The sequence below is a fragment of the Pseudorca crassidens genome, chromosome 7 (genome assembly GCF_039906515.1).
Source record: "Pseudorca crassidens isolate mPseCra1 chromosome 7, mPseCra1.hap1, whole genome shotgun sequence".
In the NCBI taxonomy this organism is placed as follows: Eukaryota; Metazoa; Chordata; class Mammalia; order Artiodactyla; family Delphinidae; genus Pseudorca; species Pseudorca crassidens.
Genome location: NC_090302.1, coordinates 5,089,348 through 5,113,931, shown reverse-complemented (window position 1 = coordinate 5,113,931; position 24,584 = coordinate 5,089,348). Strand labels below are relative to the sequence as shown.

At 55.7% G+C, this 24,584-nt stretch overlaps 1 protein-coding gene and 1 long non-coding RNA gene across 13 annotated transcripts in view; both read right to left on the bottom strand.

Moving 5' to 3' along the window:
* Positions 1 to 24,584, bottom strand: part of RAPGEF1 (Rap guanine nucleotide exchange factor 1) — a 140,981-nt gene that overhangs the window by 22,065 nt on the left and 94,332 nt on the right. For 5 of the 12 annotated variants that reach the window (XM_067742891.1, XM_067742896.1, XM_067742890.1 and 2 more), the window contains 5 exons: positions 24,031 to 24,214; positions 22,421 to 22,921; positions 16,877 to 17,079; positions 14,361 to 14,519; positions 2,142 to 2,414 (listed from right to left, as the gene is read on the bottom strand). In XM_067742891.1, coding sequence (XP_067598992.1) covers positions 2,142 to 2,414; positions 14,361 to 14,519; positions 16,877 to 17,079; positions 22,421 to 22,921; positions 24,031 to 24,214 — 1,320 coding nt within the window. The remainder of the gene's footprint in view (positions 1 to 2,141; positions 2,415 to 14,360; positions 14,520 to 16,876; positions 17,080 to 22,420; positions 22,922 to 24,030; positions 24,215 to 24,584) is intronic. The other 7 variants (XM_067742893.1, XM_067742892.1, XM_067742897.1 and 4 more) reach the window with 3 other exon arrangements.
* On the bottom strand, positions 19,774 to 22,413 carry LOC137227318 (uncharacterized). Its single transcript, XR_010944787.1, has 2 exons — positions 22,094 to 22,413; positions 19,774 to 21,967 (listed from the first exon to the last, which is right to left on the bottom strand). It is a non-coding gene; the product is annotated as an uncharacterized lncRNA (long non-coding RNA).

The following is a 24,584-nucleotide window of genomic DNA, read 5'->3' as shown; positions in this document are numbered from 1 at the left end:
GCAGGTGTGCAGCAGGCCTCCGCCAGCTTCCCAGTCACAGCACGCCCTCAGCACCACAGCTATGCTTCCCAAGGGCCTAGCTGCTCGAGTGCACAAAGGCAGTCCCTCCATCCTCCAGCAGCCTTGCTTCTTCCTAGGAACCTGGGCCCATCCACTCAATGACGACACGGCCCCCCGGCATCCCTGGTCTGCCACCGAGGCCACAACAGAGAACGGGGTGGGGTGGGGGGGGGGGAGTATGAAGAAGCAGCACGTCCTCATAGAGGACACTGCAGCACCTCATGGGGTCACAGGTGGAGGGAGAGCTCTGGAAGGCCAGCCTGGAATGGACTCCGTGTGCAGAGGCTGAATTGGATGATGGTGGGGGAGGTCACCAGAGGGGACAGGTGAGGTGGGAACACCAGGCGACAAACAGCTTACCTCCCAAGGAGGGGGCTGAACCCACTGGAGTGAAAATTCCACAGTGTTCTACAACATGCTAATACCTGAAGTGGGGCTTGCCTCACGTGGATATCTAGGTGCTCTGGGGGCCCCCTTAGGGGGCCATCCTAACGAGAGTGAGCACGCTTTTAATGGACTGGGCCCCTTGAGCTGGCCCCTGAGGAGGGCGGAGTCCTCACGGTGCCCCCTCCAGGGACCCGGCCCCCCACCCGGGACGGTGGGAAGGTTCGTTTCGAAGGTTTTGCAGTTGCTCAGGTGTTGCTGCAGCAAACCCTGGAAAGCTGACTGCTTAACAGAACCACTGTACCTTGACCGTCTGGCGCTGGGAGGGCAGTAAAACAAGGGCAACCACGACAGGAGGGAGGCCTGGTGGAGTCACCAGGTTCCTTGAAGCAGGGACTGTAGGCCTGGAGCTTGCTGGGTGGGAGGGGGATGTTGGCTTGGAAGGCTCAGTGTGGGAGAGAGGAGTCCCTGCCTCTGGGAGAGGGACAGAAGACGGGCCCCAACACCAGAAGATGGGGTAGAAAGAAATCCCTGAGAGCAACCGGACACGTGGCCAGGGCCAAGGCCAGGCTGCTCCCGTGATCCCCAGACGGCCCACCGGCCAGGCTGGAGGAGCAGCACACCGCGGGAGCGAAAGCAAAGGAGGCTCCGCTGGAAGCCCTGTCCTCTCCCCGCGGAGCCAAGCCGGCCCCTGGCTCGGGCAGTGGCTGAGGTCTCACGCAGGATGGCTGCTGGTGACCGGGAGGCTCAGCCAGACAGAAGCAGGGCCCGACCCCTGCCAGGCTAGGCCGCGGGCACGAGGCAGCCCGCGGTTACTTACTCCTCGCTGCTCTGGCCAGAGGCATACAGACTGACGGATTCACCCTCACTGGCGCGTTCGCTCTGGGGGAGACAGGACGAGAGGGAACGCACATGTGACGGCCCCCCGCCACGGGGCTGGCCCTGACCGGAGGAGAGGACGGCAGCGGCGGCGGCGTGCCCTCCGTTCTCCGGGGATGCCTTCCCAGGGTCGGGGAACAAAGCTGCTTCTGCCACCTCCTGCCTCTGTCAGAGGGGACCCACGTTTCCTGCTGGAGCTTCCCCAAAGGCGTCAAGGGCCACTCAGGCTGTCCTGGTGGAGGTGTACACCTCCCCACTCTGCCGTGCTGGGGCCAAACATGGAGAGAGGGAGGCAACACATCAAGACAGCTCCACGCTGCAGCGCTGGCTGCACGTGCCTGCACTTGCTCTGCCCCTCTGCCTGTCGTGTCCCCGCCCACGCGCACGGCAGCACTTCCCTGTGCCCGGATGCAGCGCTGCGGCCCATCTCGCAGCACAGCAAAGAGGCCCTCCACCCTCAGCACCTCGGCAACTAAACACGCAACTGCCTTCTGAGCTGTCGGAGATCTCTGCACCTTCCTCTAGAAACAACCAATCACACAGAAAACCAGTAGCATTTGCTATCTTATGCTTATGACAACCTGTTGTCTCTAAATGGTCACTAACCCATTTGTGGAAAATCAGATCCCTAGTTTGATGGGAACTTTGCAGAGAAGGAAACAGACGGGCTACGATTTCACCTGGTGACCTGTGCACCCCTCAGTCCAGCCACGCCGCGACTGGGCCCACGCCAGCAACAGACTTGACCGCTCGTGAGGGCGGAGGCTTTTTCAGAAGGCGCAGCCCCACGGGGAGGCGTGTGTGTGTTGAGTTCTCACCGAAGGCGTCTGGGGCGAGTCAGTGAAAGAGGTTTCGGAAGGAAGGCAGACAGTGTTCCCATGAAAGCTGCTCTCCTGAGAAGATGAAAGAGGCCCGTCCAGGGTGCTGGGAGGCGGACTGGCTACGGTTGGCACCGCTAAGTCAGAGCTCTGAGACTGGTGGACAGGTGGGAAATGTGGAGAGGAAGAGGAGGTAGACGGGAGGAAAGGCTGGACGGAAGCTTGGCTGTGAGGCACGAAATCCTGGGAGTAGGACCTAAACACAGATTTATACTACAGAGTCAGAGTGGAACACAGACACGAACACGAGAGGATGGGAAGAAGAAAACAGACAAAAGAAAAAGTAATTAGATTAACTCAGCTGAGCCGTGACAGGCCGTTCACAGTCATTCTAACCAGGACCACCACTCAGGCCAAACCACCCCCATGCTCCTCTGGCCCGAGGTCCCCCCACCCTGGCACGGGTCCCTTGAGAAGGGCCTGAAGACTGACCAGTGCTGTCCTCACTGCCCCTGTCTAAGGGGCAGTGTCTACCCTGTCCTCAGGGGCAGGATGCGGGTACCCCCAAAGGAGAGCAAGCCTCCCCCCACCGTATGGGGGTCCCGTCCTCTTTGTCAGAAAATGAAACCCTCGCAACCCCATCTATGCCTCTTGTCCTTCCAGGAACCTGGTGCTAAATTCAGTGCGTGCAGTCAGACACCTGGTCATGTTTACTTATTTTGAGTTTTTTGGTTGAATCTCTCTCGTTTTATTCCTTGGAAGTCAAACACTGCAGCCTTTTAAATGTTGTAATCACTTCAAATCCTTTTGGAAGGGAAGGGCATAAGCCTTAAAAAATGGTTGAAAGAACTGTGCTACCAAAATGCTAAAAATTTCTGAATTCATCTCCCTTTCTGCCTAAACTTTTTTCTTTCTTTTTGTAACAAATGAAGTGCAATGCCTCTGACGCTACCTTAGAACCACCAGGCTACGCTCTTCGAGATTCTCATCGTGAGAGAAAAGCCCGAGGTCAGGCTGGGGCGCGACAGCAGATGCCCACAGCTCCTTAGAGCCCGTGAGCGCACTCGGGCCTGGGCTCTGCTGCGGCAGGACAGATGGACGAGCTTTGGGACAAGAATCCCATAGTGTCATCACGTCCTGCAAAGGGTCTGCCGACACCTGCCAAACGTGGAGGAGAGTGAGGCAGGGCCTGAATCTGAAGTCCCTGCCAGGCTCACTCCCACCACAGGTGCTGGAACTTGACAACAGCCCACCCAGCACAAAGATGCACACTGCTCACTCAAGTGTCCTTTGCATTTTGGTACAAAATTCAGGATTTCTGAAACCCACGGCCAAGAAGGAGGAAGAAGAAATGAAGTTTTAAACTAGCCAGAGGTCAAAGCCACTCTACCCTTAAGTGTTTTTGCGAAGCTACGTGCTTACAGGTTAACTGGACCGAGAGCTGCTGCCACTCAAGGGACAGGCACAGCCTCCCTCTGTCCCCCTGCTGCCCGCCCTGCCCTCCTAGGCTGTGTGGATCAGTCTAGAGCTCCTCCCCCCTCCTTGGTGAGGCCAAGGCCCTCTCACCCCATGAGCCCCACTGGCTGCTGGTTTATATCAGACCCAGGATACTGCCTGGGAACCGACTCATCTTTACACATTTCATTCCCCATCTAACTTACAAACTCAAGGCCGACCCTTGGACACAGGCAGGTGAATTAGTGGAAGTGCTGTACCGACACCGAAGGCTTAGATTCCTACCAGTTCTGATTCGTCCACATCCCTTCTTCTGAGAGAAGCTGGGGGTGGTGGACCCCTGGCTCGGCTGCTCTGCCCACCGAGGGCTGTGGGGCCTGAGCATCCACAGTGCCCTCCCCCGGCAGGTACCATGCTTCACCTGGCCTCTCAGGGCAGCCATCCAGGCCTGGCCTTGCTGGGGATGGCAGAGAGGTGACGGGTTTGGCTTTGGGGACTCTCCATTTCACCTCTGGAGGATGCTCCGCTCACAGTAAGGCTCTCTCACTGGCTGGCAAGGTGCGCAGAGAAGACCTTGAGTGAAATGCACCAGCCAAGGGATGGAGGGATGGGACGGCCCGGTCCTGGGAGGCCAGCCTGTTTTGGGCCGTGGCTGAGGCCTCTCTCACGCAGGAGTCCGGTCCCCGGGCCTGTGGGATGCTCACTCCCAGCACGCAGGTGCTGCTGTGAGATATGCTAACAGATACCTCTCCCTCGGCCGTGACTCCGTCTAGTTTATGATTCATGGTCAATGCCGCTACGGTCAGGGTGTCTGAGTCCCCCCAGATTCTTATGTTGAAATCCTAACCCCCAGGGATGATGGGATCTGTGCCACAGAAAAGAGGCTCCAGGGGGATGCCACGAAAAATCTGTGACCAGGAAGAGGGCCCTCACCTAACCATGCTGGCACCCTGACCTTGGACTTCCAGCCTCCAGAACCGTGAGGAATAGACTTGTTATTATAAGCCATCCAGGCTTTGGTATTTTGCTACAGCAGCCCGAACGAAGTGAGGCAAATGCCAACTCTGGAGTCCCGACACGTCCTCACTGGCGCCCCCTCTTGTCCACGCCCCACGTAAATGTGTCGAGCACTCAAGTGAGCCCCGCAGTAACCAAGCACCCGCTTACACGCACACGCAGGGCGGGGCCTTTTCTGGGAGGCGGAAGAATTGCCTAGAGGGCACGTTCTCAAGTCACACAGACCTGGGCTTGGGTCCTGGGCTCTCTCTCTGCCTGTGTGACCTTGGGCAGGTGAAGTAAGTTCTCGAGCCTCAGTCACTTCCTCTTTAAAATGGGGATGGAAACAACAGTTCTTCTCTTACAGGGTCTCTGTGTGGATTTACTGAGACGCCCCGGAAGTCCCGCTGTGTGACAAGCCATCAATGTCTGCTAGCCTCTCCTGCCCTCCAAAATACCCTCAGGAACTCCTCTAAAAACAGCCAAGGCATTTAATTAATTAATTCAATACGTATTTACTGAATGAGGGAATACTTAGGGATAGATTCTAATGTTATTAACTAAAGTGCCTAGACTATCACCTGACTCAGCAGAGCATCGACTGCGGGTGTGGACAGTAGTGGACAAGCTTCCCTCGCTGTGCAGGTGCGGGTCCGAAGCGGGGGGGCCACCAAGGGTGCGGACTGCAGGGGAGCGGGCAGCCACCAAGGAAAAGGGAAGGAAGATGCCCGTCTCTCGGACAAAGCGTCCAGGCCGCCCTCCGCAACAAGGCTGCAGCAGCTCTGGTATTCAAGCTATGCAGTCCTGCTGGGACAGGAGCCAAGCCGGAAAATCACCTTCCAGTGGGCGGGGAGACGCGGTCCCTCCGGCGGCCCTGCACACTCATTCCCATACCACGGTCAACAAGCCCGGTCTCCACTGACTCCCCAGAGAAATGTTTCCAGGCCCTTTAAGATCATATTTATTCACACGGGCAGGGAGAAAGCAGGGCTGGCCGCTGAGCAGAAACACCCCTGCACCACAGCCTGGAGATTATCTTAGGGTCTGGCTGGTGCCCGGCTTTGCTGCTGCGCTCCGCGGCAGGGATTTTTATTTATAGCCAGAGTAAGGCTGTTTGGGCCGAGGAGGAGTTATGATGTGAGGGCTGCCTGTCTGGAGACGGCAGATCTCTGCAGAAGATCTAGGATTGCTGGTGCAAGGTGCTGGGGAGGAGAGCAGTCAGGAGGGGGGCGCACCTGGCCCCCACACCAGCCCTGATCACACAATCAAAGCGCCGGCAAGAACCATCTCATGATGATGATGGTGACGATGACGATGACAGCTATTCTTACAGAATGCTTCCTGCTGGTCAGGTGAGGTGTTAAAGGTTTTACCTGAATCACCTCGTTTACTCCACACGAAGTGCTGCTGTTAGGATCCTTACAGGGATGGAGAAACGGGCTGCATGGGAAAGCCACGTACCTAGTAACACATGGCTCGGCTCAGCAGAGACGGTGCTGGGGCAGCCATCTCACACTCAGGGAGTGCCCTGGGCACGTGACAGGCCCTAAGCGCGCGGTCCCGCAGCGCTGCAGAATCCTGCCGGCTCACTCCACTCGGAGACCTCCTGAGGGGCGACCAGCCTGCAAAAGGCAGTGAGCCACGGCTTGATATAGCAGCCGGGGACGCAGCAAAAAGATCTGCCCTCGTGGGAGACACAGGAGCTAGCACCCCACTCTTTTGAAAACATACACCTGAAAGAACCGCGGAGAGAGTTCTTCTGGGTGTAAAGGATGAGGGAGGCTGATGTGATGTGTGGCCAGTCACATGCTAAAAAGCAAAGCCACCCGAAGCCGGCCAGGCACCAGTTTTCAGGGTCACTTCCTTTCCATCATATCCTGGCATGAAAAACGACTAGGGACAGGCCCTGTGTTGTGTTGGCAAGAAAACAGGAAAGCAGATCTTCACATGAAAAATTCTGATTCCTCAATATGACAGACGTTCCATTTAATTCCATTGATTAGCAGAAAGCTGGGGGAGCCAGAGGGGGCAGCCAGCGAGCCAGCAGCTGAGAGCTGGAGCCACAGGCCAGAGGACCTTGACTGGTACAGCTACTCCACGGTGACTTGGGCTGCAAGCTCTGGAAAACGTTCAGCTCTACCGATCATGGGGAAAACGCGCTCATCGGAGTGAATGGACGTATTGTTGCGGGCAAGTGTTTGGAAGTATAGAGAATTCCAGAGATCAGTCATTACTGTATCCTCTTGGCTCAAACAAGGCTTATGACTTCAGTGTTTTTGGACGCTACTTAGCAAAACAGATAAGCTACTGGTCAGCTTGTTTGGGGGCTTAAATTTTTATCCATCATTTGTGAGAAAACATATTCATGGGAAGGTGCTTTTCTAGGGTGGTGTGGGCTTCCTTCCCCTATGGAGAGCCAGTGGGAACCACAGCCCAGGGCCAGTCCTGGGCTCTGAGGATGCTTCTTTCAACCAGGGCCTGCGAGTGTTCACACGATATGGGTGTCAGTTATTTCTCTTGGAAGGAAGTAAAGCTTTTAGCTGCTGCAAAACACACATGTCCATGATTTCCTGGGGAGGAATCTCCTGGAAAGAACCACATCAGATTTGGTTCTTAGATGGGACGTGATCACTCCTAGGTCACCAGGAAGGATTCTTGATAACGGTCCTTGTCACTCCATGTGGCAAACTGGCTGGAAGACTGCTCGTCTTCTCTCTCCTTCCTGGTCCCAGTTAATTACGTGTTTATGAAAGTCATCCTTTGGGTCTATCCTAGGTCCAGAGGGAACTTCCATCTTTGATGCACTTGTTAATTTATAACAACTACATGTTAGAGAATGTCCAAAGATGAGTTTCCGAAGCCAAGAGGCAGATTCTGAGGCCAAGGCCACAACCTTCTGCACTTGCGATTTCTCTGCTCAAGGCGAGGACAGACACTGTTGTTGGTCCCATCATGTGAACAATGAGACAGCGCTCAGCTCACCCAAGAAAGGCAACATCAGCTTCATGCTGGATTCAAAAAATACCTTCTCTCTTTTTGAATAAAATTCTTGGTGGAGTCTATGTTTTAAACTCATTTCAAAATTCTAATCTGTAATTTTATAACAAAGGATGTAAAAGAACAAAAATGTTTTGCTCAGGAGAATTTTAGGACAGATGTAAGTAGAAATTTACTATGTTTCTTCTCATGTTCCATATTTTTGCAAGCTGAATCACAAGACCTTCCTCGAAAGCACTACGCTTTTGGCCCACGGTTTCGTGGCTAAGTACATTCTTGTGAGGACCTCCAATACGTTTCAGGATGCTCTGCATATTCATTAAATATTAACCTTAATAACATCAACTCTCCATAAGAAAATTTAGTAGAGATTCCAAAATGGTCTGAACTTAGTTCTAGAAATCTGACTCAACTACTTTGTACTCAGTTTGGATTTAAACAGCACGACAAGGGCTCTAATTTATACTTATCTTTAGCACTATTTAGAGCCTGTAGCTACACTCTGTGTCAGAACACAAAGGACAAAAGCACGCCTCTCAACGTCCAGCCCGTGCACGGGCTTTTCTTTCTACTCAGCCTCATCGGGTCTCAATGCTTACTGGCCATTAAGCAATTCATAAATGTCAACTTGACACTGTATTTCACAGGGTGGGAATCTGGATTCTAACCTTAGCTCTGACTTAAAACTCTGATCAAATGGTTCAGTTTCTCTATTCTGGTGCCTCCATCTCCAGAACAGGGGTAAACATTCCATCACAGAGCAGGAAGGAAGGGCCTTTGACAAGTCGACAAGCAGCTTGAAAACATGAATGTAAAGGCAACTGTCAGTGTAGGAACAGCACCCTTTGGGTTCACATCACACAGGACCTTCACGAGGACCAGGGGCTCCTTTTGGTACCCGACCAGTCGACTGTCACGGACTGAGTCAGACGTACACGTGCAGTGAGGGGCTGCAGGGAAGTTCCTGTGTGTGAAGCAGCCTGCGGGCGCTGACCATCCACAATGCCGTGAGCGCCAACAACAGAGTCAGGGAACCTTCAGAAGGAGGGGCAGAAACAGCTGGGTGGAGTGGCTGCTGCTGCGAGCCCCTGGGGCAAGGATCCCCAAGCCCCGGTCCTGCTTCTGGGCTACGACCAGTCCCGCCTCCTCGCTCGGCCCTTGCTGTCCACAGCAGGTGCGCTAGGCTCACTCCTGGACTCAGGCGGTGACCATCTCCTCCAGGGTGGGGGCTCGGCACAGAGCCGGGCTTCTCCGCTCCCCTGTGGGCAGCAGAAACCTGGTGGGTGCTTGGCTGCCTGTGCCTCCTGCCTCAAAGCTGTGTCTAGGCTCGGAGGGGCAGTGAACTCGGGCGTCACACTTCGGGGAAGCGATGGCCACACAAGCACCCCGGCTCGTTGAGGAAGGGCGGAAAAGCACAGGGTGAACTTCCCGGAGAAGCCAAATCATATTTCAAGGGCCCAGCAGACAAGAAGTGCCTGTGAGTCTCTCGGGCCAGAGAGCCAGCAGCCAGGGCCTCCTGGGTCAGCAGAGAAGGAAAAAGAGGAAGAAAGAGGGTTCTCGGCCACAGCCTGGGATCAGTGCCTCTGATTCGTGGGAACGGAGAGCCTCTCCCGTGATGAGTCCGCTCAGGTTGTTCTGATGAAATGCTCGGAAGCAGGGAAAGACGGCTGGGATGGTGGGGTGGGGGAGAGCTGGACGCCTCCCTGTCACCGCTCCTAGTCAGGTCAGCGTCACAGAGCACCTGCGACTTGCTGCTGGGCCCTGACCCAGGTACAAAGTCCAAGAACATAAAAAGCCCAATCCCTACTCGCAGAGAAAGAGAGCCTGAGCCCTGCAGAAGAAAGAAAAACCACCCAACGCGGCAGCACTGTGCTAATTCCTCCCTTTTTACTGATGCCGGCGGGCATCTTGCACTACGTTATGCTCTTTATGTGTGTTTTCCCTTTAATCCTCCCGACAACTTCACGCCCCCAGTGACAGAGGAGGAAGCGGAGCTGGGGTGGCACGCTCAGGTCCACGCAGCAAGTAAGGACAAAGCCTGGTGGGGAAGGGACTGGGGGAGTGGGAAAGGGCCGGGGCAGAGGAGAGAAGCCCAGGGGTGGGGTGGGAGGGGGGCAGGAGAAAGCGGAAGGAAGGCGGGGCCCGGGACAGGTGGGCGGCCTGGCCCTGCGGGGACGGGGTGACACTTTGGTCTGCCTGTGCTGCTTTGCGGGGAAGGAGGGCGGCCGGCTGTGGCGGCAAGGCTGGAAAGGAGGCCACGGTGGCCACACCGGGGGCGGCGATGGGGTGGAGAGAAGGACCAGCGTGGGGTGGGCAACGGGACGGGCCACAGGGCTTGGTGACTGGGTGTGCACGTGTCCCGTGAAAATGAGGTGCGTACGTGGGGCTGGGGGGACACGATGAGCTCAGTTCTCACCTGGTCAACTCAGTGGATGGGGGAACACGCACAGAAATCACCGGGACGGGGGGCCGAGGGCTTTGGCCCATCCCGCGAGGCAGGCGTGTGGCGGGGGTGGATCCCTAATCCCAGGGGGCCCAGAGTCTAGCGAGGAGACACCAGCACCTGCCCACTACGCTCCGTGGTGAGGCCCCCCAAAATGGGGCAGAGCCTGAGAGTCCACGGCTTCCGGGCACCTGAGTGGCCCCCGGGTTGCCTGGGCCGCAGCGAGCCGCAGAGGCGCCCGCAGAGACTCTCTGGCGGGCGGCATCATGGCCCTGGCTTGCCCGATGCTGATGGCACCGGGGCTGCTCTCCAGGAAAGCCCACAGAGTCGGGCAGGCCGACGGCACAACGGCCCCCAGGAGAGGTCAGCTCGGGGACACACCTGCCCGTCCCTGGGCCCCAGTGCTGCCCACAGACACGCCCTCTTCTCTCAGAGTGAGTTCTCTCTAAGCAGGGCAGGAAGCCATAAGGAGAAGGTGGCAGCAGGAAGAAACAAGAGGCAGGCACGGGAGGCAGGAACACATTTTTCCCAGCAGGAGGGCACACGCTGTGCTGTGACGTGCTGAGCGGCCGGCCCGCTCGTGACTCCGGCCCACAATCCCTTTCTCACCCGGCTCCGTCGTCTCTTCTTTCCCGCCTCCTCCCCCTTCCCCGTCTGGCCTCCAGACCTGTCAGAGTGCCCCGGTCTCCGGGATGCCTGTGACGGGAGGTCGAGGAGGGGGCTGGACAGAGCCAGTCTCCCCCGGCTGGGCCCTGAAGGACACACGTGCTGCGGCACGAGAGCCTGCGCCCAGCCCTCAGAGAGTCACTGTCAGCAGCTCCACACATCTCCCCCCTTTAAACTGAAGTCCTCAACATGACACACCCTTGACTCTGTTACCCAAAAGATTTTTAAAAACAGATGACAGTTATTACGGGTATTTCCGAAGTTCTTCTTAAAACCTGGGTCTTCTAGTAGTTTTACTTCTCCAGAATCATTTCGGAAGCCAAGACGGTAAAGAAAGTATTTCAGCAGATTCCTAGCATCCAGATAGATCTCTTGGTGATAGTAAATATCGGTTGGCAAAGAAAGGATGTACCAGAAAATAGTTCAGGAGACGGCGGAGCTTTCTAATGTCGCCGTTGCAATACCTGGAGGGCACTGGCAACCCCAACGGTTACTGACAGACTCTCAGTAACACCTTGGTCAAAGGTAAGGTGAATATGGACCCAACCCAAAACTTTCAAGATTGGCACCACTAGGGTTCAGAATGACAGAAAACGTAAGCCAGAGGAGGGAGATGGTGAGGAAACGGCACGTGGGACTTCAGGGTGAGGGGGGGAAGGGCTGGTGCTGGAGGGACGAGAAGCGGGTGGAGGTGGAAGGCGGGCAGCCAGCACGGGCTGGGCCGCAGTGAGAACAGGGCAGGCAGCCCAGGGGGTACAAGTGATGGAGGAGAATCCAGGGACAGGAGCAGACGCCAGCACCACGTCTGAGAGCTGTTTCTAGGAGGGCCCGCCACTCAAACCCTTACCAGTGTCACCGAGGGGCAGGCCCATTGCAAGGCCCAGCACAATCAGAACAGGAACGAGGGCGTCGGCCTCCCAGCCCGGGGGAGGCTGCGCCTAGCTCTCCACGTCATTCTGGTCTCACGGTCACTCATCGTTTCCCTGAACGCCTTCTCCTATCAAACTGGTCTTAATACCCTGGACACCACACGTCAGTCCGGCTGCGTGTCTCCTAGGATCACAGCGCATGGCAGGAAGGACAGGGAGTCTGTGGACGGGGGGGCTAAGCAGACCCAGCTGGAGACCGCGAAGAGGAGGGTGGGCGCCAGGCAGGAACGGGAGCAGGAACGTGTCTGGCACACAAGTGGGGAAAGAGCTCAAGACTGGCCTGAGACCCGGAGGGCCGCACCCACAAGGCAGCTCGGGGAGCAGCTGGTCTGGGGTAAGGGGCAGGACACGTGGAAGGGCTGGCTACTGTCACTACCCTCCAGCCCACTCACCCAGGACCTCAGTCCTGCGTGCTTATACTTGAGACAATCTTCCTTCCAGAATGTATGCCAGGCCTTCCCGGCCTCATCTTCAGGCAGGGCCCTCGGTGTGGAACAACTTTGACTAGACTTCCCTGACCTTTATCTCCCTGAAATCCTAACTGTCCTTCACACCACCACTCAAGCGCCCCTTCCCCACGAAGCGCTGCCTGGCACTGTCCTGGCTCCACAGACCATCTGCGACTCTCACGCTGTTACTCACACTCTGCCCGGGCTGGAGTCTCTTTTATGCCCAACTTATTCTGCCTACTCAATTGCAAGGGCTTCTCAAGGATGATGGGGCCATCCTACTCGCTCTGGATCCTTCTTGCTGCCTCACCCGCACTAGGAGAGGCTCCGTGCTTATTGAATTAAACTTATCCTGGGATCCTGGGAAGAGGGAACAAGAATGCTTTTTCAGCACCTACTTCATTTTACATTGAGCAATGCAGGTGTACTGCTCTACAATTCCCTTGGCAAGGTTTTCGATCTTCCTGTTACACGGCAGAAGTAACAGGTCACTGGACCAAGAACTGTGTGCGGTGTCTTCAGATCTGGCACCTGCTGTATTCCTATGAGGAGGCCCTTGGGAATTCCATGCTGGACTGACAACACAGGCCCAGGGACATTCGGGAATAAAGGGCTGCTCTGAGAGCATGTCAAAGCCCTTCCGTCTGGGGCTCATCTTAGAACGTAGCAGAGAATATGCGAAGAATACGCTGGTATTACACTAAGTCATTTCTCCGGGGTTTCAGCATTTCAAATGTCAAGTGTTGCATACATTTAGGCCATTACTAACAGCTCTTGAGGCCTGGAGGGACTTTCCTTTAAGTGAAATAAAGCACCTTTCTTAGCTCACTCCCCTCAGGCTCCTTTGTGGAGCTGCCGCTGAGAACACAACATTTCTGCTGCAAGATGCCGTAAGACTCCCCTACGTGCCAGGGCTGAAAACCATGACGTACTCATACCCAAACTTAATTAAAATGCCCTCAAATTTTCTTTAATTCCGTAGTAAACAGTCCAATGCATTGACAGTCTTCTACCCCAAACTACTCAAAAGGGATATTGTAGACACCCTTAGGAAAACTCACACTTACTTTCTGTTCACAGAGGGGGGGAAAACTGTCAAGAGCTGGGATTGTCTACAAGCCAAGTTTAGCAAGATTTGTGAAAGGAGCTTGCCAGAGGTGCGTGCTGAGGAAACAGAGGGCGTCTGTGCACCAGGGCAGGGCTGGGGGTGGGGCGAGTGGTGTTTAGCCTTTCTACAGCACGTATGGTTGGTGCCGGCTCTAAAAAGCTAGGCCCTAGCACACTGAAGGGAGGACTGCGCCCCAAGGGCCTCACAACGGGCAGGCGCAGCTTAAGCCGGGCGCTGGATGGCTCCCAAATACGGAAACTGGACAAGACCACACTGGGAACCCAAGCTTGGAGAGGTCTCCAAAAGTCACCAGGTCAACCTTGTCATTCATAGAGGGAAAGGGAAGTGCAAGCAGGTTAAGCCACTTGCCCAAGCTCTCCTGTACAGAATCAGAGCAGAGCCAAGACCAGAGTCCAGACCTCTAAGAGAAAGCGCAATAGTAATAAACTTTCTAGGCTTACTGTGTGCCTGGAAGTCTCCTGTGATTTTACTTAATCCTCCCATTCACGAACTGCTATAAGAGGCAAGGAAAAGTACAATCCCAAGGGACAGAAATTGAGGCCTGGGGAGGATAAACCGATTTTAAGTGGAGCCCAAATGTGCCCCCTTGCCAAGTTCTTTCCCCTGACATCCGGAGTTTCATTGGAACAGATTAATTGCGTCAGCACAGCCACACTACTAAGCTGTGTCCTAGGCAATGACAAACAGTTACTGTTGCTTTAAGCCACAAAGTTTTGGGGTGGTATGTTACGTAGCAAGAGTTAGCAAAAGCTAACTGATACAGCTCTCAAACTCAAACTCCGTCATGCTGGGTATAACCTGCTCTCTGGGGCTTTGCTTCCTACGTGAGGACTATTCCTTTTTAAACACAGAACACTACAGGGCTGACCCAAGGCCCAGTGTGAGAATGGAATAAAAAGGCCAAGACATCCCTGCCAGTTTATGCCTGGGTGATGACGTTCCAAGCGTGGCCGCTAATGATCCCCGCCCCACCGGCTCACACAGTCCTTTGGGCCACAGCCAGCCAACCACGCATACCCTTTCCCATCTAGTGCAGGGGCCTGCGGAGAGACAGAGCCGGCGATGGGCAGCAGCACACACGTCGGGAGGCAGGAGCGACAAGGGAAAGATCTCGCTCACCAGTTTCCCAGTAGCGAGCAGCAGGGAGCGACTCACCGAGGGCACAGGTAAGTTGCCGTGCCGGCTGAGAAAGGAGTTAGAGACGGACACACTGATGCCCTGAGTGGCACTGCCGTCCTCGGGAGTGAAGGCCACTTTAGTTTGCTGGACACAGTAGGAGACAGAGGAGAAGGAAGAAGCAGCATAGGAGGCCTGCTGGACAGAGGAAGGAGAGAGAAGACAGGGAAGGAGGGAGAAAAGCAGAGAACAGTCAGGCATGTACACATAAAGGCTAAACAGGCTGCTACCCGACTCTGCTGGGACATTCTGGAGAGGGATGGCTTCCCGGCCCAGCTCAGGGGTTAAGGATGCCTGCCAAAGGTGACCTGGGTGAGTGGGCGCCCTCTTCACTTCTGGGTCCGCTGGAAGTGGCGGTAAGGTGGGAGGAGCCACACAGACTCCTCTGGGTGAGTCCCTGCTCTTCCGCTTATTTCGGGCCCCAGACCCCCCTCTGTGGGGTGGCTGTGCTCCGGCAGAGTGCAGAGGGGGAGCCAGGCTGCCTGGGTTTAATCTGAGCCCCGCCATTCATGACCTGCCTGGCCCTGGGCATTACTCAAAGCTCTCTGTGCCCCAGGTTGTCATCTGTAGGATGTGGGGAACACGGTGCTGGGCGGTATGCACGGAAAGCACTTAGAACCAGCCTCCCTCGGCGCACGCGGACCAGCAGGTGTAACCAGCACTCTCACTTCTGTCTGGAAAAATGGGGTCACACTTCTTGCGTCTGCCCTGGAAAAGGGATGCCAAGCAGCCGGCACAGGCCATGGCACAAGTGTGCCCAGGCTTCAGTCAGAGCTGGGCGCGGCTCCCAAATCTTCCACTTCTGGCAGTGGGCTTTGAGTCAGTCTCGCCAGCTCTCTCAGCCTCAGTTTACTTAAAATGGGGGTGCCAGGGGCCGTGGGGAGAATCGTGCGACACCATACGAAAGCCCAGGTGCTCACTCAGGGCGGAGGCCCACCTCCCGGGCCCCCGGCAGGCCTCTCCCCAGAGCTGCCCTCACCGCCGCCCTGCCACAGGTGAGGCCGTCTGACAGCTCTCTCACGCGGGCTGGGACTCGCGTGCGCTCCTTAGGGATCTCTCCCCAGTGCTCTGACGCCTATGGGCTACACGGTACAGAGAAGATGCCCAAGGCCGGCCGACAGGCACGCGTGCACTCCGGCAGGAGGGGATGAGAGAACTTCACATTTCAACCTAACTGGCCCAGCTGTCCAACAAACATTTTAGGTCAGAGGTCCCGGGGGCAGGCATTTATATTTCTGTGGTGACAATTTCTTCTTGAAATCCTAGAATCAATTTTCAATTTCTGTTCATATTCGGGCATGTTCAGGTGTCTGTGGGGTGAGCAGGACAGGTGAAAAACTAAGACCCTGAGCACAACTGCTGAAACACAGCTAGCTAGTGGCAGAGCTGCGACCCACGACTCCCAGCCCGAGCCTGGCCTTTCCTCTACTAGACCAGGCTGTCCCCCAAGAGGCTGGCTGTGGCTCTGCGGGGCCAGCCCCAGAGCCCGCTGAGTGTAGGCAGGCTCGGGGATGCCTGGGGCCAGGCATGCTCGAGGCCCGATCACAGCACTGCTGAGGCCCAGACAGTTTCGAGGAGTCACCCAGGGACCTTTGTCGTCCGGTCGGCAGCTGCCTCCCAGAAAAGTCGGGGCAGTACCTCACGTCCTCTCGCAATGGATAAAAGGCGGCCTGGCCAGCCACGCTGGGCCCCTCGCTGGTTAAATCACTACCAGATTGACCAGCGTAAGAGCAAGACAGCACATGCAGCTCTGATAAAGTCGGGTCTCCTCTCCTGGAGAACACGGCTGGATGGGACATTTGGATTCCACACCCTGACCAGAGCCCACTCAGTTAGCAAACTGGTGGCAAAGAGAAAAGGGTTGAGAGGCGCACCCGCCGTGCCCCTCGTCTGGTCCCAGAGCTTCACAGCCTGCCCACGGCTGGACAGCCTGCCTCTGTGCCACCTACACGGAGTCCTTACACAGGAGGGGTTTTTGAAGGACGAACGGTGCGCCATGCCTGAAACACAAAGCGGCTCTGTGCAAAGTCATCCTGCTTCAATAGAGCTGGTTCTCACTGGGCCATCCCCGGCCAGGGCGGGGTGTTAAACCACTGGGCAGAGTGAGGCCCATTATGTAAATCAAGTCCACAGATGGCCCTACACAGACCGTGCCCTGTGCTCTGATTGAGTCCCTCCTTTCTGGGAGGTCTATATTGGAGCCAAAGAAGAGAGAAAAAGGACCGTCAACAGAGAAAGCAAACATTCTGAGTACAAGCCAGCCCCAGCTGCAGGGGCTGCTCTGGAAAAGAAAGGTGCCACCCCCCAGGGTGGGGAGATGGTGCAGCAGGAGACAGGCCGCAGCGAGGGCACGAGAGCACGGCCCAGAGCCCTGGCTCGGAAGGAGAGGTGCCGAAACCTGCCCCAGGACCATCCCAGTTCCTAGAGACCCGTCAGGATGAGAGACTGGTTGCTGGGGGTGGAACAGCGAGGGGCACCCGGGAGGGGCCGCTTACCAGCTGCCGCTGCTTGGGGGGCAGGGCGGGGGGCGGGGCGAGCTCCTGCGGGGCATCCCCGGCGCTGAAAGAGTCGCTGAAGCCATACACCTCCATGAGGAGCTTGTTCTTCTGCTGGTAGATGTGCTCCTTCTGCGGCGTCCGGTAGAACATGGCGGGCTGCGGCTCCGAGTAGTCCTCGAGCAGCTGCATGTAGGCCAGCACTGCGGACACAGGGGGGCACTGGGCTGGAGACCGCCGTGCACAGATCCCCACCCTACCCCCTCACAGCGGCCAGGGTGAGGGCCCGGAGAGCCCACTCTGTACGACACTACCACGCGGACACCCGTGTCAAGGCGATGTGAACCCTGACTCGGCGACCATGGCGTGTCACGGGGGGTCACGGTGGAGGTGGTGACGGGGGGCGGGGGTGGTGGTGGGGAGCCGTGTGTGCGGGGAGGGAGGGCAAGGATCTATGGGAACTCCCTGTACTTTCCGCTCAACGTCCCTGGGAACCTAGAACCGCTCTAGGGAATAGAGTCTGTTTTTAGAAAGGCGTAGGGGGCACTCCACTCCGTGCTGAGAAGCCCTCGGGGCTTTCCAGCCTCCCCAGGGCCGTGGTTGTGGGCCGTGCGCAGGGCTCAGGGCACAGCGGGCGCCCAGTGCACGCTGCCCGCTCCTCTGGCTCTCTCAGTTCCCGGACCATGCTCGGGGCTTTCCACAGCGCTGTTCCAGTTGCTCTTCCCGCAACCCTGCTGCTACGCTGCCAGGCCCGACTCTCTCCCTCCTTTGGGCCTCGGGCTCAGGTTCCCTGACTTCCGTGGAGGCCTCTCACCGCCGGCTCTGCCCCAGCAGCCCCTCCTCAGCCCCGCGTTCCCTTCCGTCGGAGGCCTTCCCACTGCGCATCACGAGCTAGCTGGGCTTTTCTCCTTCGTCTGATTTTTCTGAGCACCTACTATGTGTTGGGCCCTGACCCAGGTGCTGGGACTACACAGGGGCCAGCAAAGCGAATCCTTCGCCTGCGTGGTGCTCACACCCTCCCCAGGGAGACAGAAAACAGGCCGAGGTGCGGTATGCGTGTCCCATGGAGGACAGTGAAATGGGGTGGCGATGGGGGTGCTTCTCTAGAATAAGGGTGAGGACGGGTGGAAGAGGCTTCCCGGCCAGGCAGAGGTCCACAGCCAGGACGAGGGTCCGGTTGGCAGAGCACAGCTGGTGAGGGGAGAGGGATGACCCAGGAGGTTGCATGGGGCTGTGTGAACGGGGTAAGGAAGTGGGCTTGATGCTGAGTTGGCGGGAACCCACAGAAGCCCCCCACCCCCACCCCGGGTGTGCCCGGAGCTGCTTCGTCTTGGGAAGACGGTTCTGGGCGGCTGTCTTGCTCAGGTGAAAGGCCGCGGTGGAGGTGGGGGTGGGGGTGAGTGGTTTGGTTCAGGAAGAATCTCCGAAGCAGGTGCAACAGGACTTACTGCCTCTCACTCAAGAGCTGAAGCTGCAGGAGGGCAGGGACCTTGTCCGTCCTGTCCGCTGCTGTATCAGCGGTGCCTAACACACAGTAGGCGTCCACACATATTTACAGAATGAACGAATGAAGAGAACGCATGTCCCCCCCGCATCTGTCCCTGCTCAGTGACTTGCTGAACCAGGCTGCAGCCCCGGGGGCGGGTCTTGCAGAGCACCCGCTGGGTAGGCGAGAAATAACAGTCACTAAGCTCAGTTCTCCCCCTCCAAGCCCAGAGGTTCTATGGAACATCCTCTGTACAGAGGGACGAACAGTGAGAAAAGAAGTGCTCACATTGAAACATAAGGATCCGCCTCTCTACAAGCCCTTTAAGAAGCCCTAGCCCCGGTGCTCTGTGACCACCTAGAGGGGTGGGATAGGGAGGGTGGGAGGGAGACGCGAGGAGGAGGGGATATGGGGATACATGCATAGCTGATTCACTTTGTTATAAAGCAGAAATTAACACACCATTGTAAAGCAATTATACTCCAATAAAGATGCTAAAAAAAAAAAAGCAGCCCTAGCCCTTGCCACTGCGGCCATCTGTCGCGGAGCCGCGGCCTCACGGCGCAGCTGCCTGCACCTGCGGCGCCCGCACAGCGGGCAGGCTCCCTCACCGGCACTGTGGCGCCACCGACGGAGCCTTTGGCCACAGGCAGCAGCTCCGCGGCAGGTGTGAAGCCCTCAGCCCTCCCGTGAGGGCATCAGCGTATACTTTATTTCTGACTTTTGGAGGCTAGTGATCCAAGCCCATCTTCTGAGCCAGGCCTTTCTGAAGACTCCAGAGGGTTCTGGGAGAAGTGACAGTCTGGACCTGACAGAGCCGTCATCTGGTGTCCGTAGCTGTGAGGCTGGACTGGAGCAGAAGCCCTTTCTCCAACCCCAGTCTACCTCTGTGGATGGGATCTCGCACTTTCCACTCCCTGTCGCAAAGTCGAGGTCAAGGCAGGCCGGAACTGCTCCGCCCTTCCCCTTCTCTAGGTAGCGGAGGAAGCTCCTGGGTGTTAGGGCATCCTCTATACAGACGCGTGTTTGGAGGGAAAGGCACCGTTGCGCCCCTCAATACCTGCGTCAGAAATAAGTACTAACTTATTTACAGAGTTACCGCGCACGAACTAAGAGGGAGGTGAAGGGATGCGAGCACCTGCTAGGTGAAGCCAAAGTTCAGACACTAAGACACCATGGCAAGAACAAGTTTGCAGGGCTTAACTTCGTATTTTCAAATAACCAGAAAGTTGGGCTTAACTGGAGACCTAAACCAGTCAGAAATGAAAGGACAGAGATACTTGGCTGGGGAAGGCAGCTGTGAAGGTAGGGAGATGGTCTTTCTCTTCTCTGTACCTCAATGGGGGTCAAGGTAAACAGGAAATGCCTTTCTCCAAATACGTCTTTCTAGCACCCTTCACTGAAAGAGGGGTTCAAAGTTACCTTCTTTATTTAAAGGAATCAGTAAGAACATCTCAGCTCCAGAAAGCACAGAGTGGAGCTTGGCTGTAAAAGGTGGTTTCCCCCATAAAACCAGTGCTTCTCAAAGAGAAGCGCAGCTTGCAGTCCCCCTGGAACCCCACATCGCCTTTTCGCTAACACTGCACAAGCAATACCACTGGGTTCCAGGGCAAGATGCAAACCATGAAGATGACCCCAAATGCCCACGAATTTCTCCCTAAGGAGCCTGAATGCAACCGCCTCTGCCTGACCCAAACCGAAAGCTTCAGCAAGGCTGCGATCTTTTCAGGAGCGCCATGAACTCCTTGATGCTGAGGTCCTTGTAGAGAGCTGCTAACCAAGCACAGAGAAGCAGCAGCGATGGTCGCCACCTTCTAGAATCAAGGAGGACCAGTCCACTTCAAAGGTAGCCCAGCACAAGGGCCCAGAGACTACAGCCGCCGGCATCACTGGGAAGGCCCAGTGGGCACCTGGGGCTATGGGCAGACAGCGATGAGGAAGCTTGTCTGGCACAAGGGGCTCCCAGGGCCGGGGACCCTCGGAGCAACCCACAGGACGGGGATGCTCTCTGACGCCGAGGCTGCGCGTGCACAAGCTCTGTCCAGCGCTAGCCAAGTATAAAGGTGATGATTATCTCCTCCTTTCCTTCAGAGCAACTCTGTGAGGAGTTTTCTGCGGGGCTGCAGATTGGAACTCTTCAAGGGTCCTCTCGGGAAGTGAAGAGCAGACTTGAGACTAGGACTAAGCCTCAGGGAGCCTCAAGTCAGGGGTCCTTTCACAGGGCACCGAGGAGACCACCAGCTGCGCAGGGGTTCCTACTGTAAGCGGGCACAGGGCTCAGGGAAGTGGGGGGAGGCCTTCCTCCTCAGCCTGGGAGGCAGTGAGCTGAGCTAGGAAAACACCGCTCAGAAACCCACATCTGCCACCCACTTCCTTGCTGATCTGATCTTGGGCAGAGGCTCAGTTCCTTTGAGCTCCAGTTTCTTCAGCTATAAAAAGCGGGCTAATGACACCCGGCCAGCCAGGAGGTTGGTAAGGACGAATACGACAGAGTATGTCAGAGTATGTCAAGGGTGCCACACCGGAAGCGCTCAGTAGATTTTAAAGGTTTGCAGGCACAAGAGCTACAGACATTTACAGATGACATAGAGCCTAGAAATGGATGCCTAAATTAATAGGAAATATTTTCAGCCACAGGAGACTTGAGGCTATTCAAAAGGCAACAACGGACGCCTCCCCCTTTCCTTTTCTTCTCTGCCTGAAGCCGGCTGCCCACACCTGGTCTAAGAGCTCAGAGGGCGAGGCTCCTGGCTCCCCAGCCAGGCGGCACCACAAGTCTGCTGTGGTTTGCACAGATGCAAGCCTGTTCTTGGTCTGGGTCCAGAAGATTCCTAGGAAAGGACAGGCAAGGGTGCGAGCCCTCAAGGGCACGCTGCTCAGTCAGGCCAGGTGGGTGGAGGGGAGAGGCAATGGCTCTTTAGACACCTGTGCGTGTAGACAGGCGCAGAAGGAGACGTTCCTGGCGTTGCCGCCTGCAGCTCCCTCTACTAGCGGCCTGGTTTCTAGTGAGTGAACTTACGTGACAGACGGGAACATCATCATTAGCCCTACAGAGCCAGCTCTCCCTCCAGCTGGGGGACCATACCACCGAGGCCATTATACAAGCTGGGCGACACCCAGTGCGGTAACTAAGGCCAGGTCTCCCCTTCTGAGAATGGGCCGCTCTCGGCAGGGCCAGTCAGACGCTCTCACTTGGGAATTTAGAATGGATACTCAACTTCCAGGTCACAGAAGTCATCTGCCGGATGTTTCCACTGAGGCCAGGGAATCCTGGGGCTGTGGGCTGATGTGGCCACACACATATTGAAACACTGACAGCCAGTCTGCCCAAGGAAGATGAGGCAGAGCCGTGCCGGTGACGTGGGGAGAGGGCGGGGCAGAGAGACAGGCAACACAGAGCAGTCGGGGAGCCAGCAGAAAAGCAAATCCCTGCAGAACTCTACTTAGGACCTTGGAAAATATTCAAAATACAAAAATCCGAAATTTCAGCTCTACCCCTGGGCCCTAATAACATCATATATCAGATCATCTGGTCCAAGAAGTGTCCTCAGCAACTCCAACCAAGCAAATCTCAGATTCCAAGTGGTGACGTGACATTTCAGCGTCTGCAAACAGAACACAGAGCGGTACCAGGGTTCTCTCTAAACAGCCCCCTGCATTTCAGGGAGCCTTAGAAAACCCCTGTGGGTGCGATCAGGGCTATTTTAATTCAAATGTCTGTTCTGCTTTACCCAGAAGCAATGCCGTGATATTTGTTTCTCTCTGTCACCACGTGTTCGGGCCAGAAGGTCAACTGACTGCCATCTACAAGAGGCCAAATACTCTGTGGAGACCAGACCTGAGGTTCTGTCGAGACCAAAAGGAGATGTCAGCTTATCAGGCTTTAAAAATGATCCCCAGTACTGACAACGCAAGGCTCCTGTAAGTGTCCACATACCTGTGGTTTTACCTTTTATGAAATTACGAGGCCACTGGTTTGATTCTGATCTAATGTTTCAATAAAACACCACTTTAGGTTACAAAAGGTGCTTCCCGACAATAGCTCAACAAAAGCTTACTGTGTTTGTTTTTCTTCTCTGGTAGAGGAGGAGGTTTTTCTGGGTCACCCGTTGATTCAGGAACAGTGAAATCACCCACAAATTCAACAGAGGCTGAGGAACCTCCTTGCTGAAAGGGAAGAATAGCAGCAAAGGGCGTGAAGGGGACGGACTGGACCGAGGCTGGGTTCTGCAGGTCCTCCTCGGAGATGTTGTCGTACTGCGAGGGATGCCGCTCGTAGGACGCCCTGCAGCCAGAGCTGTCCCCCGTCTGGGAGGCCGCACTCCTGCGCTTCTTCTCGGGAAGAGCAGGCGGCACATCCATCTGCTGCCCTGGGGCCGAGGGCCCCTCTGGCTGGGGACAGCTGCCCTGAGGCAACTGGAAAGGATGGCCGAGAAACGGAGACCCAGACTCCCCCAAGGACTCTGGCAACGGGCTGAGGTTACAGGCCACTTGCTGAGGTATCTGGTCTGCGTTAGAGAGGTCTTGCTGGAGGAATTCGTAGTCAGGGTCGTAATGATCTGCGTTCACAACAGGAGAAACATACTGTGAGCCACCAGCCCCCACAGAAAGAAAAGCTCCCACGCTTCTTCCCTGACCCAGTGCTGCTCATTAGAGTGACCAAAACACATCTCCCATCTCATCCGCAAAGACTCTCACTTTACTTTATATTTTTCATTTTTCTCCTGCTTATAAAAGTAAAACCAGATGGGAATTTGACTGTTTGCTATCCAATTCTTTGTACTTTCCTGGATTTTTAAAAGTTTCTTACTTAAAAAAAGAAAAATGCATGACCACTGTAGAAAAGGTGGCCAAAAAACCCTATTGAGAAAATAAAAATCACCCACAATCCCATAATCTAACTATAATCTCTGCTTACTACTGGATATATTTCCTTAAAAGTCTTTTTTCCCTTGGATTTTTTTTCCTTTTTAAACTCTGAGAAAACACTATATAAGTGGTCGTGGATTTTGTCCGCTGATCACTATATCATAATTGGTTTTTAATACAGCTATGTATTATTCCACCAAATGGATGTATCATAAGTCTCCTGATTTCCTATCACTGAGTAGTAGATTCTTTCCAGTTTATCATCATTACTCTTAATAATGCTGAGATTAATGTCTCTGGACAGAAATCTTGCCATAAATCTCTGATTATGTTCTTAAGATAAACTCTCAGAAGTGAAGTATCTAGTTCGCGGGACATGGACAGCTCAGTGCTCTGTAGGCCTCCTGCCAAACTGCACGCCAGACCCTCACTGGGCCCCACCGCCCGAGGCCAGCTCCCTTGCCTTCGCCCTCCGTCAGAAGTGGGCAGGAGCTCTGAGCACAGAGGGCTCTGAATTCTGGCAAAGGGAGTCAAATGACACACTGACAGACTAACTGAAGTAACAGCTACCATTTCAGTATCTCCCATGGGGTTTCACACTGCTACTCCATTTAAACTTTCAACCCCCTTCAGAGGCAGACACTGGTATCCTCATTTTGCAGATGAGGAAACTGAGGCTCGGATTTTGAGTGACTTGGCCAAGGTCAACAGAGCCAATGACTGGCATCACTGTCTGAGCCCAAAACAGCCCCGGAGAGACGATGAGCCAGCAGTGGTGGCCGCGACGCCGGCAGCTCACCTAGAGTCTCACAGCTTGTGTTCCGGGAGCACCGCCCGCTGTCCCTGTCCAGAGACGACAGCTGCTCGTCCGACTTGCTGAGCTTGCCTATGCTGCTGCAGGGGGACAGGCGGGGCGACTCGCCGCCATATGAGTGGCTGCCGCCCGAAAGTCGTCTCTGTGCGTAACAGTCCACGTCAAAATCCTCCCGGCAAAAAACGAAAACAAACCAAGTCACTCCTGGGAAATGGTGGCAGAGACCAGGGGAGGGAGCCGGTACGTTTACTCGGAGAAGGAGATACCGGCAGGCTCAGCAACCTGCTGGAAAGGCCCGTCTTTGCTGTAGGCTGTGAACGCCACTTCTGCGCCTCCTGAGAAAGAGGGCCTGTGCCAGCGCTCAGAGCTCAGTGTGAGGGAGGCCCTGGGGCCGGTCTCGGCCTCCCCACCCCGTGAGGGAACTTCCACCCCAGTGCGGAGAGCTCCTCCTGACCAACGCCAGGGACTGAAGACCACTGGGTTTCTCTCAGCTTCAGGAACCAAATCCCCAGACCTGAAGCCTTCCTCTGCCTTTCTAG